This window comes from Peromyscus eremicus, chromosome 1, assembly GCF_949786415.1.
Source record: "Peromyscus eremicus chromosome 1, PerEre_H2_v1, whole genome shotgun sequence".
Classification (NCBI taxonomy): Eukaryota; Metazoa; Chordata; class Mammalia; order Rodentia; family Cricetidae; genus Peromyscus; species Peromyscus eremicus.
This window is the reverse complement of record NC_081416.1, coordinates 707,164-729,150: the sequence shown is the minus strand read 5'-3', so window position 1 is coordinate 729,150 and position 21,987 is coordinate 707,164. Positions and strand designations below refer to the sequence as shown.

Below are 21,987 nucleotides of genomic sequence, written 5' to 3'. Positions count from 1 at the left end.
AAACTAAAACTACATGAATTCAAAAAGTGTCAAACTACAAGGGTCTAAAAGTAAAATATAGACTCCTAAGGAAATTTAAGTACAAATATTTGAAACTATCTGCAAAGTAAACTACCTTTAACTGCAAAAGTCAGCACATTATAATTTCTCTGGAAATGTCCAACCTGATTACTACATCTGCATCTGCTCAGTACAGTACCATGCAAATACTTTAATTAATGTAAATCCTCCTAGTTCTACATTCAGTTTAATTCAAAGTGAAAACAAATTTCTGAGGAAAGCAATTTTGTTACCAGTCAAAACCATATCACTTTATTTTCTAAGGACACATGTATGCAAAGATCATACACAGTGCTGATGAGAAACTAGCTTCACCTACAATAACAACACTCACTGTTTCTTAGTCACAAATACTAATTCATGAACATGAAGACATCGAGTACCAATTTGTTTTTAGCACACAGGATTTTATTTTCTCTTGCCGTACTAGTTTAAGATATGGAATCTCACACACTCGTGTGAAATACTTCCCACTGAGAGATGGGGGTCCATGATCATCCCCCTCACCCCAGAAGTTTAGGCTCTGTGATTGCTCACCCAACAGAATGCAGAAAATTTATTCTGAGCCCAGGACTTTAGACACAGTTTCCAAGTTTCTATTTTCTGAATCTTGGAACATTCACTGTTGGAGAAAAATCTAAGAAATTAAAAACCACACTAACTTAGCAGTCATGTCAGCCAGTGTGGAGCAGGGCAGATAAAATGCCTTACCAAGTCCTTTCCAGATTTACACAGCAAATTAAAAGATGCTGCTAGTTGAAGCCACTATGTTTCCAAACAACAGTGAATGGAATAGTAGCACATCCAAGTGTGTAAAAGGCCAAAGGAAGGAAACTAATATTCACATTTTTAGAAAATCAGACACTAGGTATACTTGTATTATAGCCACTGGAGTTAAAATACCAACTCCGAATCACTGTTGTTTTGACTTTATTTTTATCTCTCTGCCTCAATTTCTATGGTAATAACCACCTACCCTATAGTGTCAAGATATTTAAATAATACTTGTAAAATATCTAGAACAGGTCCTACTACATGTAAACTGTGTGTGCGCCTGCTCAAAAATCCTTGTCATAATCATCTTTACAACTGTTAAAACATTTATAGAGCTCCTTTGTCCTGGGACCCAAACCAGTGTGTCCAGCAGCCACTCTCTGTGTCTTCCATCATATGTATAATACCTACTAACTGCTCAATAAATATCTAATGTGTTTAGTTTTATCCAACTTACAAAAATTTAAGGGCTTTTTCTATTTTCTGGAAAAAAGGATGTATCCTTTAAGTGTCAATTTCATGAAAACCCCAGACTAGAAAGCACTCACATCCAATCTAAGTGCAATATTCTCTTCAATATTCTTTCCATATGGCCAATAAAGTTAACTTCCAAATTATTAGCAAGTATAAAGACGAATTTAGAAAGAAAATACATATTTCTATCAGACATAGCATTTCTTTATAAAATTTTTTTTTTTTTTTTTTTTTTTTTTTTTTTTTTTTTTTGGTTTTTCGAGACAAGGTTTCTCTGTGTAGCTTTGTGCCTCTCCTGGAACTCACTTGGTAGCCCAGGCTGGCCTCGAACTCACAGAGATCCGCCTGGCTCTGCCTCCCGAGTGCTGGGATTAAAGGTGTGCGCCACCACCGCCCGGCTCTTTATAAAATTTTAACAAACAAGAAAGTGTGCTTTAAAAAGTTAAAAACAATGTCAGTATCCAAGGCTAAAACCAATGGCCAGAAGCTGGTGCAGCAATACACCTCTGTAATCCCACAAGTTGGAAGGCTCAGGCAAGAGGATTGCTTAAAGTTCTAAGCCAATATGGGCTAAGCAAGACCCTCTCTCAAACCCAAAACAAGTGGTATACCTCAGGGTTAATGTACAAAAATTCTTATAAGTATCTGTCCAGTCTTAAAAACAATGCATGTTATAAGTCCAAGTTTCTGGATCTTCTGGGAGCAAAATGATGTCAATCAAATCTATACTAACTGTGTGAAAACTGTGACTTGCAAAAGTAAACTGGTCCAGTATATAAATCTCTTCTCTTAATTTAAAATCAAAAGTGACAAAAAGAGTTTGTGGTCAAGCTTAAAACAATTACTTTGTAAATTTCAGTAAAACTTTTGTATGGCAGCAACTAATTACAACTAAAAGACTGGGGGAAAAAACTACAATCTACATTAGTACCAATTGCTAAATACTGATCAAAACAGAGCTTTTTTGAAGGTGCTGAGTAACAAGTGATGATATACATGGAGTGCACTCGAAGAGGGATACTCCTTTAGATGAAGAGGAAACAATGCTACCTATTGTGAGCCAGGGATGGGGAAAGACTGACTGAGCTTGGCACTTGTATCATAATTAGCTATCTATATTGCCATGGTAATATTTTACAAATGCTAATCCACAGGAGGCTAGCTGCTTGCTAACATGGGGAACAACAGCCACACTACACTAATAGTAGAAACCAGATAGAATCTGTGCTGGCCTTCAGACATCCAGTGCTCCTTTGAGAGTCAATGATACTGCAGTTACATGTGACCCTGCTAATCATACTTCTGCTCAGTGAAGAAATGGCAACACAGATCATACCAGGCACAAGACACGGTCCAATACATAACCCGCCTAAGTATCTAAGAACAGTGGATGATCTGTAAACCACAGTTTCAATCCCCAGGTGTCTCTCTCTCTCTCCAGACTGAGGCGGCCTTTACAATTTCCTGCTCTCTGGTTCTAGAGATGCCAATACTGGAGTTTAGAAGACAATGTTCTCAGATGAAAGGAAAGAGTAACACTGAGATGGAGAAGGGAGGGAGGAAGGAAAAAAGAGACCATGGCTAGTGCTGTCTCACCCCCATAAGAAGTAAAATTACTTACGCATTAGGCTGTAAATGTGCTTTTCTGCAACGTGTTCCGTAAACAGCTTTATAAGATCATCTTTTAAGTCTCTGTTAAGCTTAGTTTCTATGTAAAACTTATTCTGAAAAAAAAAAAATAAGTTTTTATTTATCAACAAGGGAAAGTAATCATTTCCATGAGTGGGAGAACTAAGTGTTGTTTTAGGAAATAATGTATAAATGTATCGATTTAAAAAAACAATAAAATAAAAATATCCAGCAAACAGCAAAACCCAGCCATTCCTAGTTACGGGTCTTTTTGGCATGAGGTTAAAAGGCTGGAAGATCCAAACAATCACAGCAATATGGAGCCACACTGTGTGCCACGTCCTTTAAGCATTCATTAGAAGCATCAAAAGTCAATGCTGAAATTCAGGAAGGCACTCCTCAGCATCCAGGCTGAGGGTAGGCAGTGGAAGCTACCAGGAAGAGTCCCTGTAAACATGCCCTTCAGCAATGGTCAGTGTACCAAATTTCAGATACCATCTCTGTTTAGAGGCAGACACCCTAATCAGGCTGAGAGCAAGCAGTCCTTGAAGGGAAAGTTGTTTCATTTATATCCAAAATAAGATGAGCTGTATGGTGTACAGCAAGGGACAAAACAGAAACCCTGATTAGAACACCCCTGGGAACTGCCTACTCTCAAGGACTCAAGGTCTGCTTCCTTATTTACCTGAGTCACTCTGAATCAAGTTTTCTCTTTCTTGCAACCAAAATCAGCCTAACTAGGAAAAAAAACAAACACAAATCTAAAAACATTACATTTGTTCATGTTTAAATGCTAGCTGAATGCCAAAGAGTAGAAAACAAACCGCTCACTCACTCTCTTGGTTCTGAACAGTGTTTTTCCCTTCTGTAAAAAAAAGGCTATATAAGTCAGGCAGTGGTGGTGCAGGCCTTTAATCCCAGGCAGAGGGAAGTGGATCTCCGTGAGCTGGAGGCCAGCCTGGTCTACAAAGCAAGTTCCAGGGATAGCCAGAGCTGTTACATAGAGAAACCTTGCCTCAAAAAAAAAAAACAAAAAAAAAAAACTATAAAAACAAGATGCACACGGTTAGTTAAAAACTACAACCATGCCCATAGGTGTACAATCAAAGCTGATCCTGTATTCTAGCTCTACATAAGTTTGAGAAATTCTAGAGATAACATTTTGAGTCTTCCAAGGCCATTTTACCAATTCACATTTATACTCTAAATTATAGGCCTGTTTCTCTACAGCTTCATCAGAAATGAGTATTTCCAAGAACTTTTTAAAAAGTAATTTTAACTTGTATTTAACAATGATGTTGGATATATTTTCCTTTTTTATGCTATGTATTTTCTGTGAACTATCCAATTCAATACCTTTTTTGTCAAAAAACAGTATTGCTGACCCTTTCCTACATAATGTATGAAAACTAGTTAGCGAAGACAAACCTGAGTCTTGTGTTTTGTAAATTTCCTACAAACTTCTCCACCTATTTTTGGTTTTGGTATTTTGCTGAACAAAGGTTTTTCATTCTAACATCAACTAATATTCTCCTTCCTGATGGGATTTAAAGGTCTTCTCTCAGCAAGAATGTGAAAATGGGACCTGTGGGGATATGGGGATGGGGGTGCAGCACAAAAGGAGGTAAGAAAGGGTTGGAGGAGAAAGTAAACTATATATACTATATATAGTATGAAATGTGAAAGAACAAATTTAATAAAGAAAATTATGAGGAGGGGAAGAAATGCCTTTCTTCATTCTCAAAATTGGGCATGATTTCATCTCTCTCTCTCACCTTTACTTTTAGGCTTATTCCATTTGGATGTGCTGTAAAGAATAAGGTAGTGATTAGACCTCCTACCCTCAACTCCAGGTTCATAAACACACCCATCTTTAATCTGACTCAGGAATGAAACGGAAATTAAAAAATACAGTAAAAGAAAACCAGAACACCATTAAGCCCACATGGTTTGGGAAAGGTAAACAGAGCTCTCACTTACCATATATATGAAAAGAGGCACGATGCTCTGCAATGCTCCCATATACTGTCCCAGAGCTATATTAAATCTTTCGATATAGAGGTCTGGAGGGCTGGCCTGTAAGAAAGAATATCAACATAAACACTCTGAGAAACCAGGTGAAAGTCCTTCAACCTCCTGCAACACAAACCAACTTAGAAAGAACCCAAATTCCCAGTAAGAGGGTGGGGTGGGGTGTGTGTGTGTCTTTAAAATACTTTAAAGTCGGTTAAGGTTTCTTTGTTCCAAATCAGTTTAGTCACCTTTAAAAACTGTATAACTTTAACACATTAAGATTTTAATAAATCACCATTGAATTAGGGAAGACGCTCCCTACAGGAATCAAACTACATTGGGCCCTGAATTGGGGGGGTGGGGGGAGGGGCAGGGAATTCAAGCTTATAGAACAGGCTCAAGATACTACCAGAGAGGCTGAAGAGATGCCCAGCAGTTAATTATGCTTGCTGCTCTTGCAAAAGGACCCAGGTTCAGTTCCCAGCACCCACATGGCGGCTTACAACCATCTGTACCTCTGGTTCTGGGGAACCCAACATCATCTTCTGGCTTCCACAAGCACTGTACACAAACATGCACTCAAGTAAAACACTTATACACATAAAATAAACCAATCTTTTTTTTAAAGACACTATTGGAGTGGCTAATTTTTATAATATTAGCTTGGTTTCTTTAGCTAACAATGTATCAACATGAGAAGTAAGGACTCAAATGACTCACATTTACCTGCAGGTCTAGACTGAAGTACAGTATAATGCACACCTAACTTCACCACTGCTACAAAATACTAAGTCACAAAAGTAACTAAGGAAACCTCTAGAAATTTACTGTATGTTGACTGAACATGTCTGGTCTCCCAGTGTAGCTGTATCTGAAATAAGAAAACAAGATTCCATGAGGTCATAAGAGCATGGCCCTCATTCTACAAGACTATGTGACCTTAAAGGGATACCAAAGGGCTTACTCCCAAACCTTAGCTATCAAAACGTGGCACAGAGGAAAGGCTTTGGTGAAAACGCTTCTACCTACAAGTCAGCAAGAGTCCTCAACAGGAACCCCTAACCCAGAACTTGATCTTGAACTTCTCAGCTTCCAAACTACTGTAAGAAATAAGTTTCCCAGTCTGTGGTATCTTGCTGTGGTGCTGTAAGTTAAGATGTTATGTTTTACAAAAAAATATATCCATATACTATTTTATTTTATTCTTTACGTTAATTTTAATATTAAAGAAGCTTAAATGAAAGGGTAATTTAAAAGATTAAAATATTAGCAAATGATAAGATACACATGTTCAACCAAAAATTAATTCCTGGGTCAGGGTGTTGAGGAATGGGAATGCATAAAATACAAAAACAAACACATCCCACATAAGGCCTGTCCTTTGGAAACTTCACCTGACAACCAGACCTTAAAGACAGTATCTTGCTTTCAAGTTCTGCCACACTAAGACTCCTAAGTAACAAGTCCAACAACATAAAATTGGGGGCTAGAGAAATGGCTCAGTGGTTAAGAGTGCTTGCTGCTCTCCCAAAGGACCTGGGTTTGATTCCCCAAACCCCTCTATCAGGCAGCTCACAGCCACTGGTAATTCCAGCACCAAGGATCCCAGACCTCTTCTGGCCTCTTCAGGTAGCCACTCACCCCCACACAGAGATACACATAAAAAAAAGTTAAGAATATTTTTAAAGTGAAATTACAGAAGCCATGTATTAGCTATTTGAGAAATGTTCAATGTTCTAATACTCTTAAATGTTTTTAATTTTTAAAACTTGTAATTTGTAAAATACCTCATAAATGTTTTCACTTCTACCTAGAAGCTCAGAATATATTCGGGGAACTGTCTCTACTTCATCTTTCATTACAGAGTATTTACAGGTCTAGTGTTCTCTTTCCATTTCTTTTCCTAGTCCTCCTAACTGCCTGTGGAATAAAGGTTTTCTCCATCATACATAGGAGGTAAACAGCTCAGAAACACTTAACTATTTGACTGTGATCCCAAGCTAAGTTTAATATGCACTAAGACTCAATCAGATCCTGGTGACTCTGAGATATTTTGTACTGAAACTCCCTTCTTAGTACTCTCAAATCCCCCACTTTTTATTCTTAATTCAGACTTCTTAATTTAGGGCACATTGTCTACTTTTCTGCTTCCGCATCCTACATCCTCTTATACACTGCCCAGCCCAGCACATGGACAAACTCGCCAATACCAAGTGGTATCAGTGTTCTTCTGTCTGCCCAAACATCTCTTTTCCTACCCCTCACCAGACTTGCTTTATTCCATGGCCCTTCAGAGGGGCAACTCACTTACTGCTCCCACTCGTCTCTGCCACTAACTGCAAGCCCCTGAGGAAAGACCTGTGCCCTACCTGTTCCTCTCCAATCTGACCAGAAGGCCTGGAATACAGGGGACAGAGACATATATTTTTCAAAGACAGAGTCTTTTGAAATCTAAAATTTATATATGAATCTAACCTAGCACTGTTTGAATCTAAATTTCTATTTTAGTATTAATAAGGCTTTGTGGTACTGAGTAACTAATTCATCCCTTTGAATTTCAGTTTCCATACTCAGGAGCAATACCCACCCTACACTATTTCTAAGAATGTGTCAAGAATCAGACAAAACAAACTCACATCTATATGAGTAGTAGTAAACAGCAACCATGTGCCTAACGCTTAGAAAAATCCAGTAATATTTTAAAAAGCAATCTTTGTCAACCAGAGAACTTGAGGGAAATGGTTCCGCATTACAGGCAAACCTAGCCACTGGAAATGAACAGACTGGCATGCATCATCTTCCTCAAAGCAGCTTCAAAGAACTCAGGAAATGATATTCAGCATTCAAAGAAGTAAATTTTACACATATAGAAGAAAAAAAATCTGAAAAGCTGTTATATTAAAATATTTTTTCCTTTTCATAAAAGGGCACTTCATCTAAGAGTTAAAAACATGAACACTGATCAAAAGGCACATTTAACAGCAGCGAGAATAAATAAAATTGAGCTCCTTATTTCTTTATGAAGTCCCCAAGCCTCAAAGGTTAGGAGTATTAAAAAGTACTTTTTGTGCTGAATCAAATGTCAGAACACTTAGCTTTTTTACTTCTACATTTCATGCAGCACTTACTCAAAACCTTTGAAATGACAAGACTATAAATTATGACAGTCTGAGAAAACAAACTCCATCTTTTCCAGGAACCTAGAAATGAATGTCATTTTGAAAAGACTAATCAAACTGTTCCTCTTTAAAAACCTACATTCTGTATTACTCTGGTCCCCATTGGGGAAAATGCTGCCTAGTTTGAGTTTTACTATTCCAAAATGATAGTATCTGGCTTGGACATTAATTGGGGAAAAAAATCCCTCACATCAAACAAGAAAAAGCAAGCTGTGGGAAAAATAACTACTGTCATAAACTTCTTCCAATCTTAGGGAAAGTGGTGCAGGTGCTTGGGCTGAACCAAGAGCCTCACCCAGTGCCAGGCAAAGGTGCTCTACCACAGCCACACCCTCAACCAGTTCAAATGGGTTCAGAGTTTTACTTTCACTTCTTCCTCCCTGAAACACCTGACACTTAATTCTTTTCTATCCTTTCAACATATATTGCTTGTAGAAATAAGAGTCTAATAGCTCTTTACACAAATGTTAAGTTATACTAATACCAACGTGTACTTTTTCTAACTATCTTGGGAGTAGGTTTTATTCTATTGAGTCTAAAACATTTTGGTCTTTAGAACCATTTGCACTATTAAAAATAACTGAACATGGAGCTGGGGACATGGCTTGGCAGTTCGGAACACTTACTGCTCTTGCAGGGAACCCAGATTCAGTTTCCAGTACACACAGGGCATTTTACAAGAGACCTGATTCTGTCTTCTTGACCACACAGGTTCCTGAACACATGGTACACATAAACTCATGTGGGGGCATAAGTACACATGAAAATAATAAATGATAAATCTTTAATCCTAAAGGCTCCAAAAAGCCTTTATTTGTGGGTTTCATCAAATATTTTTTTCTATCTTAAATTAAGATAGAATTAAGAGGGTACAGTGAAGAGCACCTGTACTCCCAAGGAGGCTGAATCCCTTGAGCCCAGGAGTTTGAGAACAGCCTGGGTAACACAATAAGAATGTATGGTCCAAAACCAAATAAAACTGGACTTTACCAACAGGGTACTCTCAAGGTACACTCCAACTCTTAACCATGAGGAACCCAGACAGCAAAGTGGGTTTAGTAAACATGATACTACCATTCACCAAAGCATATACAAAAACCAAATTAGACATTTTAAGATGAGTGACTTGGTCAGCAATGGTGTTTAGATAGGCATACTAGTTCCCAACACATAACTCTACTGCCAAGCTCAAGGCTGGGACAAATGGACATTTGCCATTTACTGACTGAGAAAGTATGATAAGGCAAAGCCCAGAAATAAAATGTTCAGCGCTTACTAGTACCCTTTGGGTACTGCCAAAGTGGGAAAAGAAAATCACTGAAACTTTGAAACACAGCAGGAAGTATCCATTTTGTGCAAACATGGAGGGTGTACAGGAACAGGCCACACCACAGCACAATGAGCTTCAGACACTGCAGACTGGGGTGGGGGGAACGGCTTCACAGACGAGGGTCTAGAGAACAAGCCCCTCAGTTTTCAAGAGACATATAAAGCCAAGGGATGTGAATTCTATGATGTGTCAAGAGGAAGAAGAGATGAAGTAGGATGTTTGTACAGCAAATGAGGTGAAAGGAGCCATTTTGAAGGAAGCTAAGAGTTCACCAAGAAGAATGAGACTTAGAGAGTTTTAGAAGAAGAAACTGCTTTCCTGGAAAGCAAGCTACCTCTGAGCTCATGCATTAGGTGACAAGTTAAAAAGGACAAGGACCAAAAGAACTCCAGCTTTGTGTAACACAAAAGTCCAAGAGCATAGGTAGGTCATCACATGCAAAGACCATTCAATTCAAAATAAAGGCGGCTATGCTTTATTGTTTTCTCATCACTAAGGTCTTCAAAGGTCTTCAAAAGTACACAATCGCACACGTCTTACATATTTACGGCTATGAAGAACCTACAAGCTGCTACTCTGCCATAAGTCTAGTCTCTTTTGCTGCAGCCAAATCACTGTCACTTCAGTGTGCATCACTATGAAGTGCAAAGGCTCAGTGTTCCTGAAACCACACAACTGCTTCATATCATAAGCAGCTGATAGCATTTTTACTCCAGGATGGACCTTCTTTGTCATACACCAAACCAAAAAAAAAAAAAAAAAGAATATGCTTTGCAGTACTTAAAATCAACATAGATGGAGACTTTTAAAAAGACTTATTTATTATGTTTTAGCACAAATCTTAAAAGGTCTTATTAATAAAAACAAATCTGGATCAGAGAAGCAGAACAAGCCACAGCTAACCTCACCTCGCCAACTCCTCAGCTGATCCTGTTTCCTCAAACTGAAAGTCTCTGAGTCCTCATCCAAATGGATCTCAGCTGAATTGCTGCTAAAAGCTAAAAGCTTAACCAGCTCTAGTTCCTGGTCCTCACGCCTTATATACCTTTCTGCTTCCTGCCATCACTTCTTGGGATTAAAGGCGTGTATCTCCATGCCTGGCTGTTTCCAGTGTGGCTTTGAACTCACAGAGATCCAGATGGATCTCTGCCTCCAGAATGCTAGGATTAAAGGCGTGTGCTACCACTGCCTAACATCTATGTTTAATATAGTGGCTGTTCTGTTCTCTGACCCCTAGATAAGTTTATTGGGGTGCACAATATATCAACCACAATTATGTATACAGTGTTCTGCCTGCATGTGTCCTTGCAGGCCAGAAGAGGGCACCAGATCTTATTACGGATGTTGTGAGCCACCATGTGGTTGCTGGGAATTGAACTCAGGACCTCCAGAAGAGCAGTCAGTGCTCTTAACCATCTCTCCAGCCCGAGATTTTCATTTTTGATAAAATTATCCAATTGGCAACATCCCAAGGCTGTTGTTGGAAGTTTTTACTCTTTTTTTGGGGAGGGGGGCTGCCACCTAGCTCCCAAATAAATCACACACGGTGGCTTATTCTTAATTATGAATGCCCGGCCTTAGCTTGGTTTAGTTTCTAGCCAGCTTTCCTTAACTTAAATTATCCCAACTACCTTTTACCTCTGGGCTTTTCCTTTTCTCTAACTTCTGTAAATCTTACTCTTACTCCATGGCTTGCTGTGTAGCTCGGTGGCTGGCCCCTGATGTCTTCCTCCTCCTCCCAGTTTTCTCCTCCTATATATACTCTCTGCCTGCCAGCCCAGTCTATCCTTTCTCCTGCCTTGCTATTGGCCACTTCTTTATTAAACCAACAGGCACAGTAACACAGCTTCACAGAGTTAAACAAATGCAACATAAACAAAAGTAACACACCTTAAAATATTCTACTACACGAGACTTTGTTACATTGTGTACCATGATAACCCTTTATATGCTTCAATGTATCTTAGGAAGTTGATACATTGCTATGATAAAACAAGTTAAATTTAAAAGTTAAAATAAATCTTTGAATGGTAGTCTATTACATTATGTTCACAGGATATATTACACAATGCTTCTCAAGAAGAGGATAAAATTGAATAATTTTTAATAAAATTTTTCTTAGACATATAACTATGAACATCTGAATATTAAATGTATAAAAAAGTTGATTAGTCCTAGAACATTTTAATGCTTCCTAACTTTTTTTTAATGGTCTGAGGCATATAATTCTCATTCCTTTGTACTTGAATGTCTATATTCTAAAAAAAAATTAAATAATTTACATATTTAAAAATATGAATTAATTCATTCTAATATGACAATAATAGTCATTACATATGAATATATTTTTATGAAAAATAATCTTCTAAAACAAATCCAAATGTACTTAAGTAACTTTGGCAATTATTTTGACATTTTAACAAGTCTCTTACAACTTAATTCTTGCATCTGCTTCAATAATCAATTATTATGATTTTTTAAGTAAAGGAAGAAAATTTAACCTCAGAAATTTGTAAATGGGGGAGGGAGAAAGATATCTGAATAGCCTTTTTTCTCTCTCTCTTCTCTCCTCTCTCTGGTTTTTTGTTGTTTAGTTTTTCGAGACAGGGTTTCTGTGCAGCTCTGGCTGTCTTGGAACTTGCTCTGTAGACGAAACTGGCCTCAAACTCAGAGATCCACCTGCCCCTGCCTCCCAAGTGCTGGAATTAAATGCGCGTGCTGCTGCCACCACCACCTGCCCTCAGTAGCCTTTTCAAGACACAACAAATACTCTTTCTCAGAAGCTTAACAAATGATTGTTTCTTAAAAATTTGTTGCAATGTGAATTAAGACTCCTGAAACTACCAATGGGTGCATTAAATATTACATGGAGCTCTGGTTTATCTTCTACTTGGGAGTCTTTAATTTACATATTTGTTACCACAGCACATTGGCCACTGGAAAACAATCAGTTACATAGATCTTCTAACTGCTGACACATTTCAAGTACCTAACTCTGAATAATCAGTCTGTTCTTCATCCATTCATTAAATGGTGAAGTAAACATGGTGTTCTATAGGAAAGGGTAGTTTTCTCAACACTCAGACCATACTTCGGTGTATAACTAAGCATTCAAATATATGAGACTGTAGGAGCCATTCTTATTTAAACCACCATAGCTACTGTGAAGATAAAAACACAAAGAAGATGTGGAAAGCAGCATTCTTTGCAGTCCCTTTCTTGAGGACATAAATGTTGTTCATAAATCTGACTTCCAATTTTTAGACTATTAGTATGGGGTCTGAATAAGTAGATAGATAGTTCATTCAGACTTCTTATAAAAACAGAAGTTCTTAAGGCATGTACCTTTGAATACAGATTTTTTTTTAATTACCTCAAAGTCAAACTTCAATAAAATGAGTAATTCTTATAGTTCTCAGATACTCTTTTTGAAGACTGGATCTTGTTACATAGACCAGGCTGGCGGGAAACTTGCTGGACTGAGAAACATGCAGTGATCCTCCTCCTAAGCCTCCCCAGTGGTAGGATTACAAGCATGTGTCAATCATACCCTACCATGTAAGATAGTCCTAAGTGAGACTGAATGAGTTGTTTTGTTTTCTAATTCACACATATACAAGTGAAAAAAGCTCTAGCAATTTTACCCACCACTGCTTACCTCATCACCGCAAATGTTAACAAAATTACAAGAGGAAATAATACAAAGTAGAAAACCAGCTTTGATTTTGTAGAACCCTTCAACAAGTTTCAGAGCCCCCAGAAGTACTCAACAGGTATGTACATTGAAGAACTTCTATTCTTGTAAATAAAATGTCTGAATGTACTATTTATCTATTTATTCAGAATATCATATTTACTCATACCTATAGTCTAAAAAATGGAAGACAGGTTTATGAACAAGGTTTATGTCCTCAAGAAGACGACTGCAAAGAATGCTGCTTTCCACGTCTCTTTTATATTTTTATCTTCATAGTAGCTATTGTGGTTTAAATAAGAATGGTCCCTAAAGGCTCATATATTTGAATGCTTAGTTACCAAGGAGTAGCACTATTTGAGAAGGATTAGAAGGATTAGGAGGTGTGGTCTTGTTAGAGAAAGTGTGTCCTCAGGGGTAGGCTTTGAGGTTTTACAAAAAAACCCACACCAAGCCCAACACTTCTCTCTATTGGCAAATCATGATGTAGCTCTCAGCTATTTCTCCAGATCACATCTGCCTGCAACCATGTTTCCTGCCATGATGATAATGAACTAAGCCTCTGAAACTGTAAGCAAGTTCCCAATCAAATGCTTCCTTTTATAAGAGTTGCTTAGGCTGGAGAGATAGCTTAGGGGTTAAGAGCACTGACTGCTTCTCAGAAGGACCCAGGTTCAATTCCCAGCACCCACATAATAGCTCACAACTGTCCGTAACTCCAGTTCCAGAGGATACAGACATACGTGTAGGCAAAACACCAATGCACATAAGATAAAAATAAATAAATCTTTAAAGGTTGGGGATTTAGCTCAGTGTTAGAGCACTTGTCTAGCAAGCACAAGGTCCTGGGTTCGGTCCTCAGCTCTGAAAAAAGGAGGGGAAAAAAAAGAAATAAAAAACAAGAAACCAATTATTAAAAAAAAAAAAAAAAAAAAAGGTCGGGCGGTGGTGGCGCACGCCTTTAATCCCAGCACTCGGGAGGCAGAGCCAGGCGGATCTCTGTGAGTTCGAGGCCAGCCTGGTCTCCAAAGCGAGTTCCAGGAAAGGCGCAAAGCTACACAGAGAAACCCTGTCTCGAAAAACCAAAAAGAGTTGCTTTGGTCATGGTGTCTCATCACAATAGAATAGTGACTAAGACAGTAGCACCCTGGACTTGTTTTTTCTTTTGTTTAACATATTTGAGCGTTTTATCTGAAGATAGCAGTGGATGCCAGAAGAGAATCCCTCAGAATTTGAGTTACAGATGTTTGTGAGCAGTCATGTGGGTGCTGGAACCTGAACCTAGGCCTTCAGGAAGAGCAATGAGCGCTCTTAACCACGGAGCTCTCTCTCTCTAGCCCAATATTCGTGTTTTCAAGTATCAGATATCCAAGATTTCCTCCTCTTAAACCTGCCATGTCTAACCAGGTGTCTTAGTTAAGGCTATCATTGCCATGATTAAAAACAACTTGGGAAAGAAAGGCTTTATTTCACTTAAACTTCCAGGTTAACAGTCCATCACTGAGGGAAGTCAAGGCAGGAATTCAAACAGGGCAGGAACCTAGAGGCAGGAGCTGATGCAGAGGCCATGGATGGGTGCTGCTTATTTGCTTGCTCCCCATGGCTTGCTCAGCCTGCTTTCTTATAGAACCCAGGACCACCAGCCCAAGGATGGCACCACCCACTACAGGCTTGGCCCTCCACCAATCACTAATTAAGAAAATGTCCTACAACCAGATCTTATGGAGGCATCTTCTCAATTGAAGTTCCCTATTTTCACATGACTCTAGCTTGTGTCAAGATGACAGAAAACTAGCAAGCACACTAGGTGAACTAAATTCTGAAGACCAACAAACTCCACGAAGGAAACAATGAACATACAGACTTCTTCCTCTTTAATAGTGGTAGCCATGGATTCAAGTTAGAGAATAAATGAAGGTACAGTGAATCATTACTGGCCGTTGTGACCAACAGCATAGAATTCCTCATAGTTTCCATCCTGCAACTCACACCTGTTCTCCCCTGGAGTCTGAGAGTGGGATAGTTACCTGAGAACCTCTGTCTCCTAATGCTTAGCAAACATTACTTTAGTCCCAAGTTTTTGGTTTTTTGTTGTTGTTGTTGTTGTTGTTGTTTTTGGGGGTGGGTTTTTGAGGCAGGGTTTCTCTGTGTACTTTTGGTGCCTGTCCTGGATCTCGCTCTGCAGACCAGGCTGGCCTTGAACTTATAGAGATCCGCCTGCTTCTGCCTCCTGAGTGCTGGGATTAAAGGCATGCGCCACTACCGCTCAGCTCCCAAGTATTATTTATTTTATGTATATGGGTGTTTTGCCTGCATGTATGTCTGTGTTCTATGCATGATCCCCTAGAACTGGAATTACAGAAAATTGTGGACCACCATGTGGGTGCTACAATTCAAACCTAGGTACTATGGAAGAACAGCAAGCATTATGAACTGCTGGACCATGGCTCCAGTCCCTATAGGGCTTATTTTTTAAAAGAAAATTTTTCTTATCTTTTGAAACAATTACATAGCTACCTCAAAACAAACATTAAACAAAAATACAATCTGTGATCTGTGGGAACTAAAGAGATGGCTCGGAAGTAAGGAGCATATGTTCTTCTTGCAGAAGACCCAAACTTTGGATCCCAGCACCCACACTGTCGAGCTCAGAGCTGTCTGAGACTCAGCTCTAGGAAATCTGACCTTCTGGCCTCTGAGTGTACCAGCACACATATGCACATACTTCCACAAACATATAACATATACACATAACTTAAAAAATAATAAATCTTAAACTAAGTAAAAGAAATTCAATTTGTAAATGTACTCTACACATTCTGATAATAAGCAAATGCAGGTATCTGCTGTCTAAGTTCCAAGTTCAGGATCTGCCTCAACTGAAAAAAGCAGATGCCTCAAGAATCTCAGCTGTATAGCAACTTACAGAAAGTCACTTCTGAATCTGTCTGGGAAAGATCACACTAGGCCTATGACAGATTAGATTAAGGATAAGTCTCTACTATCAAAGGCTGATGGTAAACATTAAAACTACTGTCTGAATGAGCACTTGTGGATATGGCTGAGAGTCAGTATCTTACTGGCAAATTCTCTTATAAAAATAACTTGTGGTTGCAACTGCTTAAGTTCTAGTTTAGATTTAAAAACAGGGGCTAGAGTGATGGCTCAGTGGTTAAGAGCACTGGTTGCTTTTCCAGAGGTCCTGAGTTCAATTCCCAGCAATCACATGCTCAGAACCATCTACAATGGGATCTGATGCCCTATTCTCTCATGAAGATGTACAGGAAGACAGAGCACTTACATAAATAAATAAATCTTAAAAAAAAGACTTCCAGATAACTTACTCAGAAAAGCCTTCATTATTCACAAGTGAATGATTCAATAATTGGTAATGATATATATTTTGTTTGAGATCTAGGAAGAAAGGGTACCAGGCAATTTTCTTTTAAGGTAAGTAGAGGGGTATGTGTTTGCCTATGACCACATGTGCATGGGTACCCATGGAGTCTAGAAGAATGCATCAGGACCTCTTGGAGCTGGAGTTACAGGCTGTTGTGAGCTGCCCAATGTAGGTGGCAGAACCATATTCCAGTCCTGCATGAGAACTACAAGTACTCTTAATTACCAAACCATTTCTCCAGCCCAATAATTTTATTACCTAAAATCTTCGGTCTAGTAAGGAAAAAACAGTATACTGGAAGCAAAGAGGGTCTTTGTTTTGTTTTTGTTTTTGTTTTTAAGACACACTATGTACTTCAACAGAACTAAAAATTAAGGCTTTTTTTTTTTTTTGGCTAAGACAGCTGTAAGCAACCAGTTGGATTGTACTGCCACCCATTGGGCAAAAAGCAAATAGCAATGCAACACCTGCCCAGATCTTTTTTTTTTTTTTTTTTAATTTTTATTTTGCAATACAATTCAGTTCTACATATCAGCCACAGATTCCCTTGTTCTCCCCCCTCCCGCCCCCCTCACCTTCCCCCCAGCCCGCCCCCCATTCCAATCTCCTCCAGGGCAAAGCCTTCCCCACAGACTGAGATCAACCTGGTGGACTCAGTCCAGGTAGGTCCAGTCCCCTCCTCCCATGCTGAGCCAAGGGACCCTGCATAGGCCCCAGGTTTCAAACAGCCAACTCATCCTGCCCAGATCTTAACACCAAGACATGGCTGGCCCTTTACTGGCAGTTGGGTAAGAAGACTGATATAAGTCAGTGTTTGTACAGTCTGAATAAAGTGATCTTAACACCAAGACATGGCTGGCCCTTTACTGGCAGTTGGGTAAGAAGACTGATATAAGTCAGTGTTTGTACAGTCTGAATAAAGTTAAGACTAATTATGGCTTAGTTTCAACTAATTTCATTACTGATTGGTTTGTCAATTATAGTAACTAGAAACCAAGATATATTTATCTTAAAAGGTACCAAAATTACTAGTTTTATTATATTATTTTAAGTGTACCCAGTCAACTTCTTTTTAATTAAAACAGCTGATAAACACTTCTATAAAGTGCTGTTTAGAGGGTCTAGCTAGAGTTTTCCTGCCTGGCCCACAGTCAGGACAAATCTCTCTCACCTGCCAGTTCCACAGCCCCTCATACCCGACCAAATAAACACACAGACTCTTACATTATTTAAACTGCTTGGCCATTAGCTCAGGCCTATCATTGTCTAGCTCTCACTCTTATATTCAGCCTATTTCTATTAATCTTTACTGTGCCACGTGGCTCGTGGCTTACCGGCATCTTCACATGCGGCTTGTCAAGGTGGCGGCTGGCAGTGTCTCTCTGACTCAGCCTTCCACTTCCCAGCTTTATTCTCCTCCTTGTCCCGCCTACACTTCCTGCCTAGCCAATGGCCAATCAGTGTTTTACTTATTGACTAATTAGCAACACATTTGCCATACAGAACATCCCACAGCAAGAGGGGGCTGGAGATATGGCTCAGCAGTCAAGAGCACTGACTGCTCTTCCAAAGGACTCTAGTTCAGTTCCTAGCACCCACAAGGCAGTTCACAACTGTAACTCCCAAGATCTGACACCTTCATACAGACATACATACAGGCAAAACACCAATGCACATAAAATATAAAGAAGTAAATTTAAAGTTCTGTCTAGAGATTTAAAAATGAAAACTTTTACTATCCCCTCCCCGGCTCTGTTTTTGGTTGCTCCTTATCAGGACCTGAATGCAGCATTATCTGTGCTGTTCCCCTCACTTCGTTATTGTTTTTCCCTGGAAACAGTCTCTGCTTAAACAGCTCAGTGGGTAATACACAGTACAAGCTCCAAATGATTGAAAATGAGCAACTGTTAATGGTCAGTGACTATGAACTACATCGAAAGCCACAATGCTCAGGTGATTAAAGTGGAGATATACTTGCAATTCAACCAAGTACATCAAACTTATCAACAAAATTGCTTGGGGAAAAGTGCTTCATAGCTGTTTTAGTAGATTCTGCACCACACACACACGTCTAATGTGGAATCATCATTTAAGACAGCTTTAAAAATAAAGAATGTTATAGTCATTAAATTAAATTACATTACCCAGATTGGAGTACAACAGAACAATTCATCTTAAATGCTGTTAATTTCAAATGTATTATTGAAAGCAAGGTGGGGGAAATTCCAGTTACCTACAATAAAGCTTAAGCAAACAGTCATTGTCTTTACAATGGAATATCATTTGGGCATAAAAAGGAATGGGGTACTAATCAAGTATGACTAAGCCTTGAAAACATTGTACTACCAGAACCAGAAGGCTACATACTGTATGATGTATTTGTCTGAAGTATCCAAAACAGGCAAAATCTATAGAACAAGTTCAGTGGCTGCCAAGAGCAAAGGGGAGGAAAACAGTGACTGTTAAAGAGTAATAGATTCAAAAGGCCAGCTCATGCACCAGGGATAGATCCTGGTCCCACTGCCAGGGGTCCCACAAACAGACCAGGCAACGAAACTGTTGCCCATATGCAGAGGTCCTAGTTTGGTCCCATGCAGGCTCCCTAGCTGTCAATCTAGTGTCCATGTGCTTCCACAAGTTCAAGTCCTCTGTCTCTTGCTCAGCCTTGATTGGGGGGGGGGGGGCAGGAGGAGGCACTTGGTCCTGCCTCAACTGAACATGCCAAGCATTGTTGACTCCCCAGGGGAGGCCTTACCCACTAAGGAGTGGATTGGGGTGCGTTGAGGGAGGTGGGGGGAACTGTGATTGGTATGTAAAATGAATAATAAATAAATAAATAAATAAATAAATAAATAAATAAATAAATAAATAAATAAATAAATAAATAGACTAATAGATTCCTGTAGCAGGCTTTTTCTTTTGGGCCACCAACCAGCTCCCAAATCATGACACTGAGACTTATTATTAGTTTTGAATGCTTGGCCTTAGCTTAACTCTTATTTTAATCTGTTTCTCTTTACGTTTTGCCTCAGGGCTTTTTACCTTGCCCCACCACCCCCTTCCTGTATATCTTTCTGTATACTTTCCTGCTGTCTCCATGTCTGGCCGGAGGCCTGTCCCTCTCTTTCTTCCTTGTTCTCTTCTCCTTCTCTCTCCTTTTGCCTAGATTTCTGCTCCTACTTATTCTCTCTGCCCACCAGCCCAGCCTATCCCTCTTCTGCCTAGCTACTGGCCCGTTCAGCTTTTTATTAGACCAGGCAGGCAAGGTGAAACAGCAATACATCTTTATATAATTAAACAAATGCAACATAAACAAATGTAACACATCTTTACATCATTAACAAAGGCAGCATAAACAAATGTAACACACCTTTACACAGTTAAAGTAATATTCTGCAGCATAAACAAATGTAACACATCTTTACATAGTTAAATATTCCACAACAGAGTCCTTTCAGTAGGAACTAACATGTCCTGAAATTAGTGGTAAGGTATGTGTTAACAAGTAGATATTAGAAAATACTATGCAATTCTCAGGGAACGTTCAACATTGAAGGAGCCTTGAACTCCTCATCAAAGGCTATGGCTTTGCTCTTGAGGGAAATGGAGTCAAAGGGCTAAAAAAAGGTAGCATAAGAAGTCTGAAAATCAAAACGGACTAGGGGAAAGTATGAAGCCAAGATACAAGATATCTTTTCTTATTGTCTAGTCAAGCATTCAAGGAGGCTTAAATTAATGAGATGGGAAGTGGGAGATAAATTTGAGAAATTTCACAGCAGAGAAAATTAGCCAGGACTTGGAACTCAGTTTATCTTCCTACCCTGTCACTCTTCACATTTCAGAGTATTAAAATGATCATTACACCTTTTCCTTAAAAGGAGCTAAAGAATAAAGCCATACTGTAATTTTTCTGTAACCCTAGCTTCTAGGTACTAGCAAGGCCTAGCATATAGACATTAAATATTTGTAAAGTCAAACATTCTAAAACATTGACTTTCTATTTCCCCATCTCTAATGGGCACCTAACATTTTCTTTAAACAGAAATGATCCCTGGGTTCTGCAGCTGTATCATTTCTAAGCACCCAAGTTACTCTATGTACCCCTAGATAGTCTGGAACTATGAGACCAGGCCAGTCTTTCTCCTTTTTATTACCAACTGGTCCATGGTTTCGTCAAGACTCCCAGGGCCAAGTGTATACCTTAGTTTACTCAGAGCTTGGCAAATTTAGAAGGCATTGTAGTACATAATCATGTATTATTTAAAGACCCAGTAGGGCCTGAGAACACACACTGCTTTTTCTAGGAGAAAAGTTAAGAAGAGTCCCAGTAAATTGTTCACACAAGTTTAGATCAAGTTTTGTCTGGTTTTTATGTGTATGAGTGTTTTGCCTGCATGTATGCATATGTGCCACACGCAAGCCTAATGTTCAAAGCTGTCAGAAGAAAGCATCCAAATCTCTGGAACTGGAGTTACAGATGATCGTAAGCCATCATGTGGGTGTTGAAAATGGAACCCTGGTCCTCTGCAAGAGCAACAAGTGCTCTTAACCACTGAGCCATCTCTCTAGCCTCTAGATCAAGTTTTAATACATGAGTTTGGATGCCAAATTTATGAAAAGACATCCTCTTTCAGATTTTTATTTTTTAGATGCTGGAATTACAGATGACCTGTCAGGTCACCACAGTCAGCACTTCCTCATATCCCATCCTTCCTACTCCAATCCATCTTATGACACTGATCCTCTAATACACAATCCCTGGCATTCAAGGGCTTCTACCATCTGAATCTAGTCTACCTTTCCCCTGCCAACCCCACTGGAACACCCTTCCCTATTTTCTTCACAGGACTACTCCTTAAGACCTGGGCAAGCCCACATCTCTCACAGAGCAGCCTCTGCCCATCAAGTCCTCTGGTCCCCTCTATGACAAAACTTCGTTGGTGCCGCCATCTTCTTCATTGCCTTAACCAGGCTGGGACTGGTTGGCTTTTGATTTTAAGCAGCATGTTCCTTCTGCTCTGAACCATGGTTATCTGGGTGGCTATAAACAATGCAGTGGTCTAACAAGCTGGCATCGTGTTTTAATGCTTTCTTTAGGTCTCATCTGTTGTTTGAGATAAATGCTAAGGCCTTTGATTTTCCAAAAACTTCACTGTTTTCTAACCTAGCATTTTAAATTGTATTCTAAACCATATTTTCTTAAAACAAACACCCCCATCTTCTGTCTTGTTTGTGATAGAGCCTCTTTTTGCTGTTATTGTCATCATCATCATGTTTTTAATTATTTTACTTTTATTTTATGTGTATTGGTATTTTACCTGCCTGGGTGAGGGTGCCAGGTCCCCTGTACCTGGAGTTGCAGAAAATTATGAGCTGCCATGTGAATGCTGGGAACTGAACCTGGGTCCTCTGGACGAACAGTCAATGCTCTTAA

At 39.2% G+C, this 21,987-nt stretch overlaps 1 protein-coding gene across 3 annotated transcripts in view; it reads right to left on the bottom strand.

The window, feature by feature from the left end:
• Window positions 1–21,987, bottom strand: part of Cacul1 (CDK2 associated cullin domain 1) — a 75,553-nt gene that overhangs the window by 14,300 nt on the left and 39,266 nt on the right. For all 3 annotated transcript variants that reach the window (XM_059255758.1, XM_059255767.1, XM_059255753.1), the window contains exons 4-5: window positions 4,918–5,013; window positions 2,930–3,032 (exon numbers count right to left, since the gene is read on the bottom strand). In XM_059255758.1, the coding sequence (XP_059111741.1) occupies window positions 2,930–3,032; window positions 4,918–5,013 (199 nt within the window). The remainder of the gene's footprint in view (window positions 1–2,929; window positions 3,033–4,917; window positions 5,014–21,987) is intronic.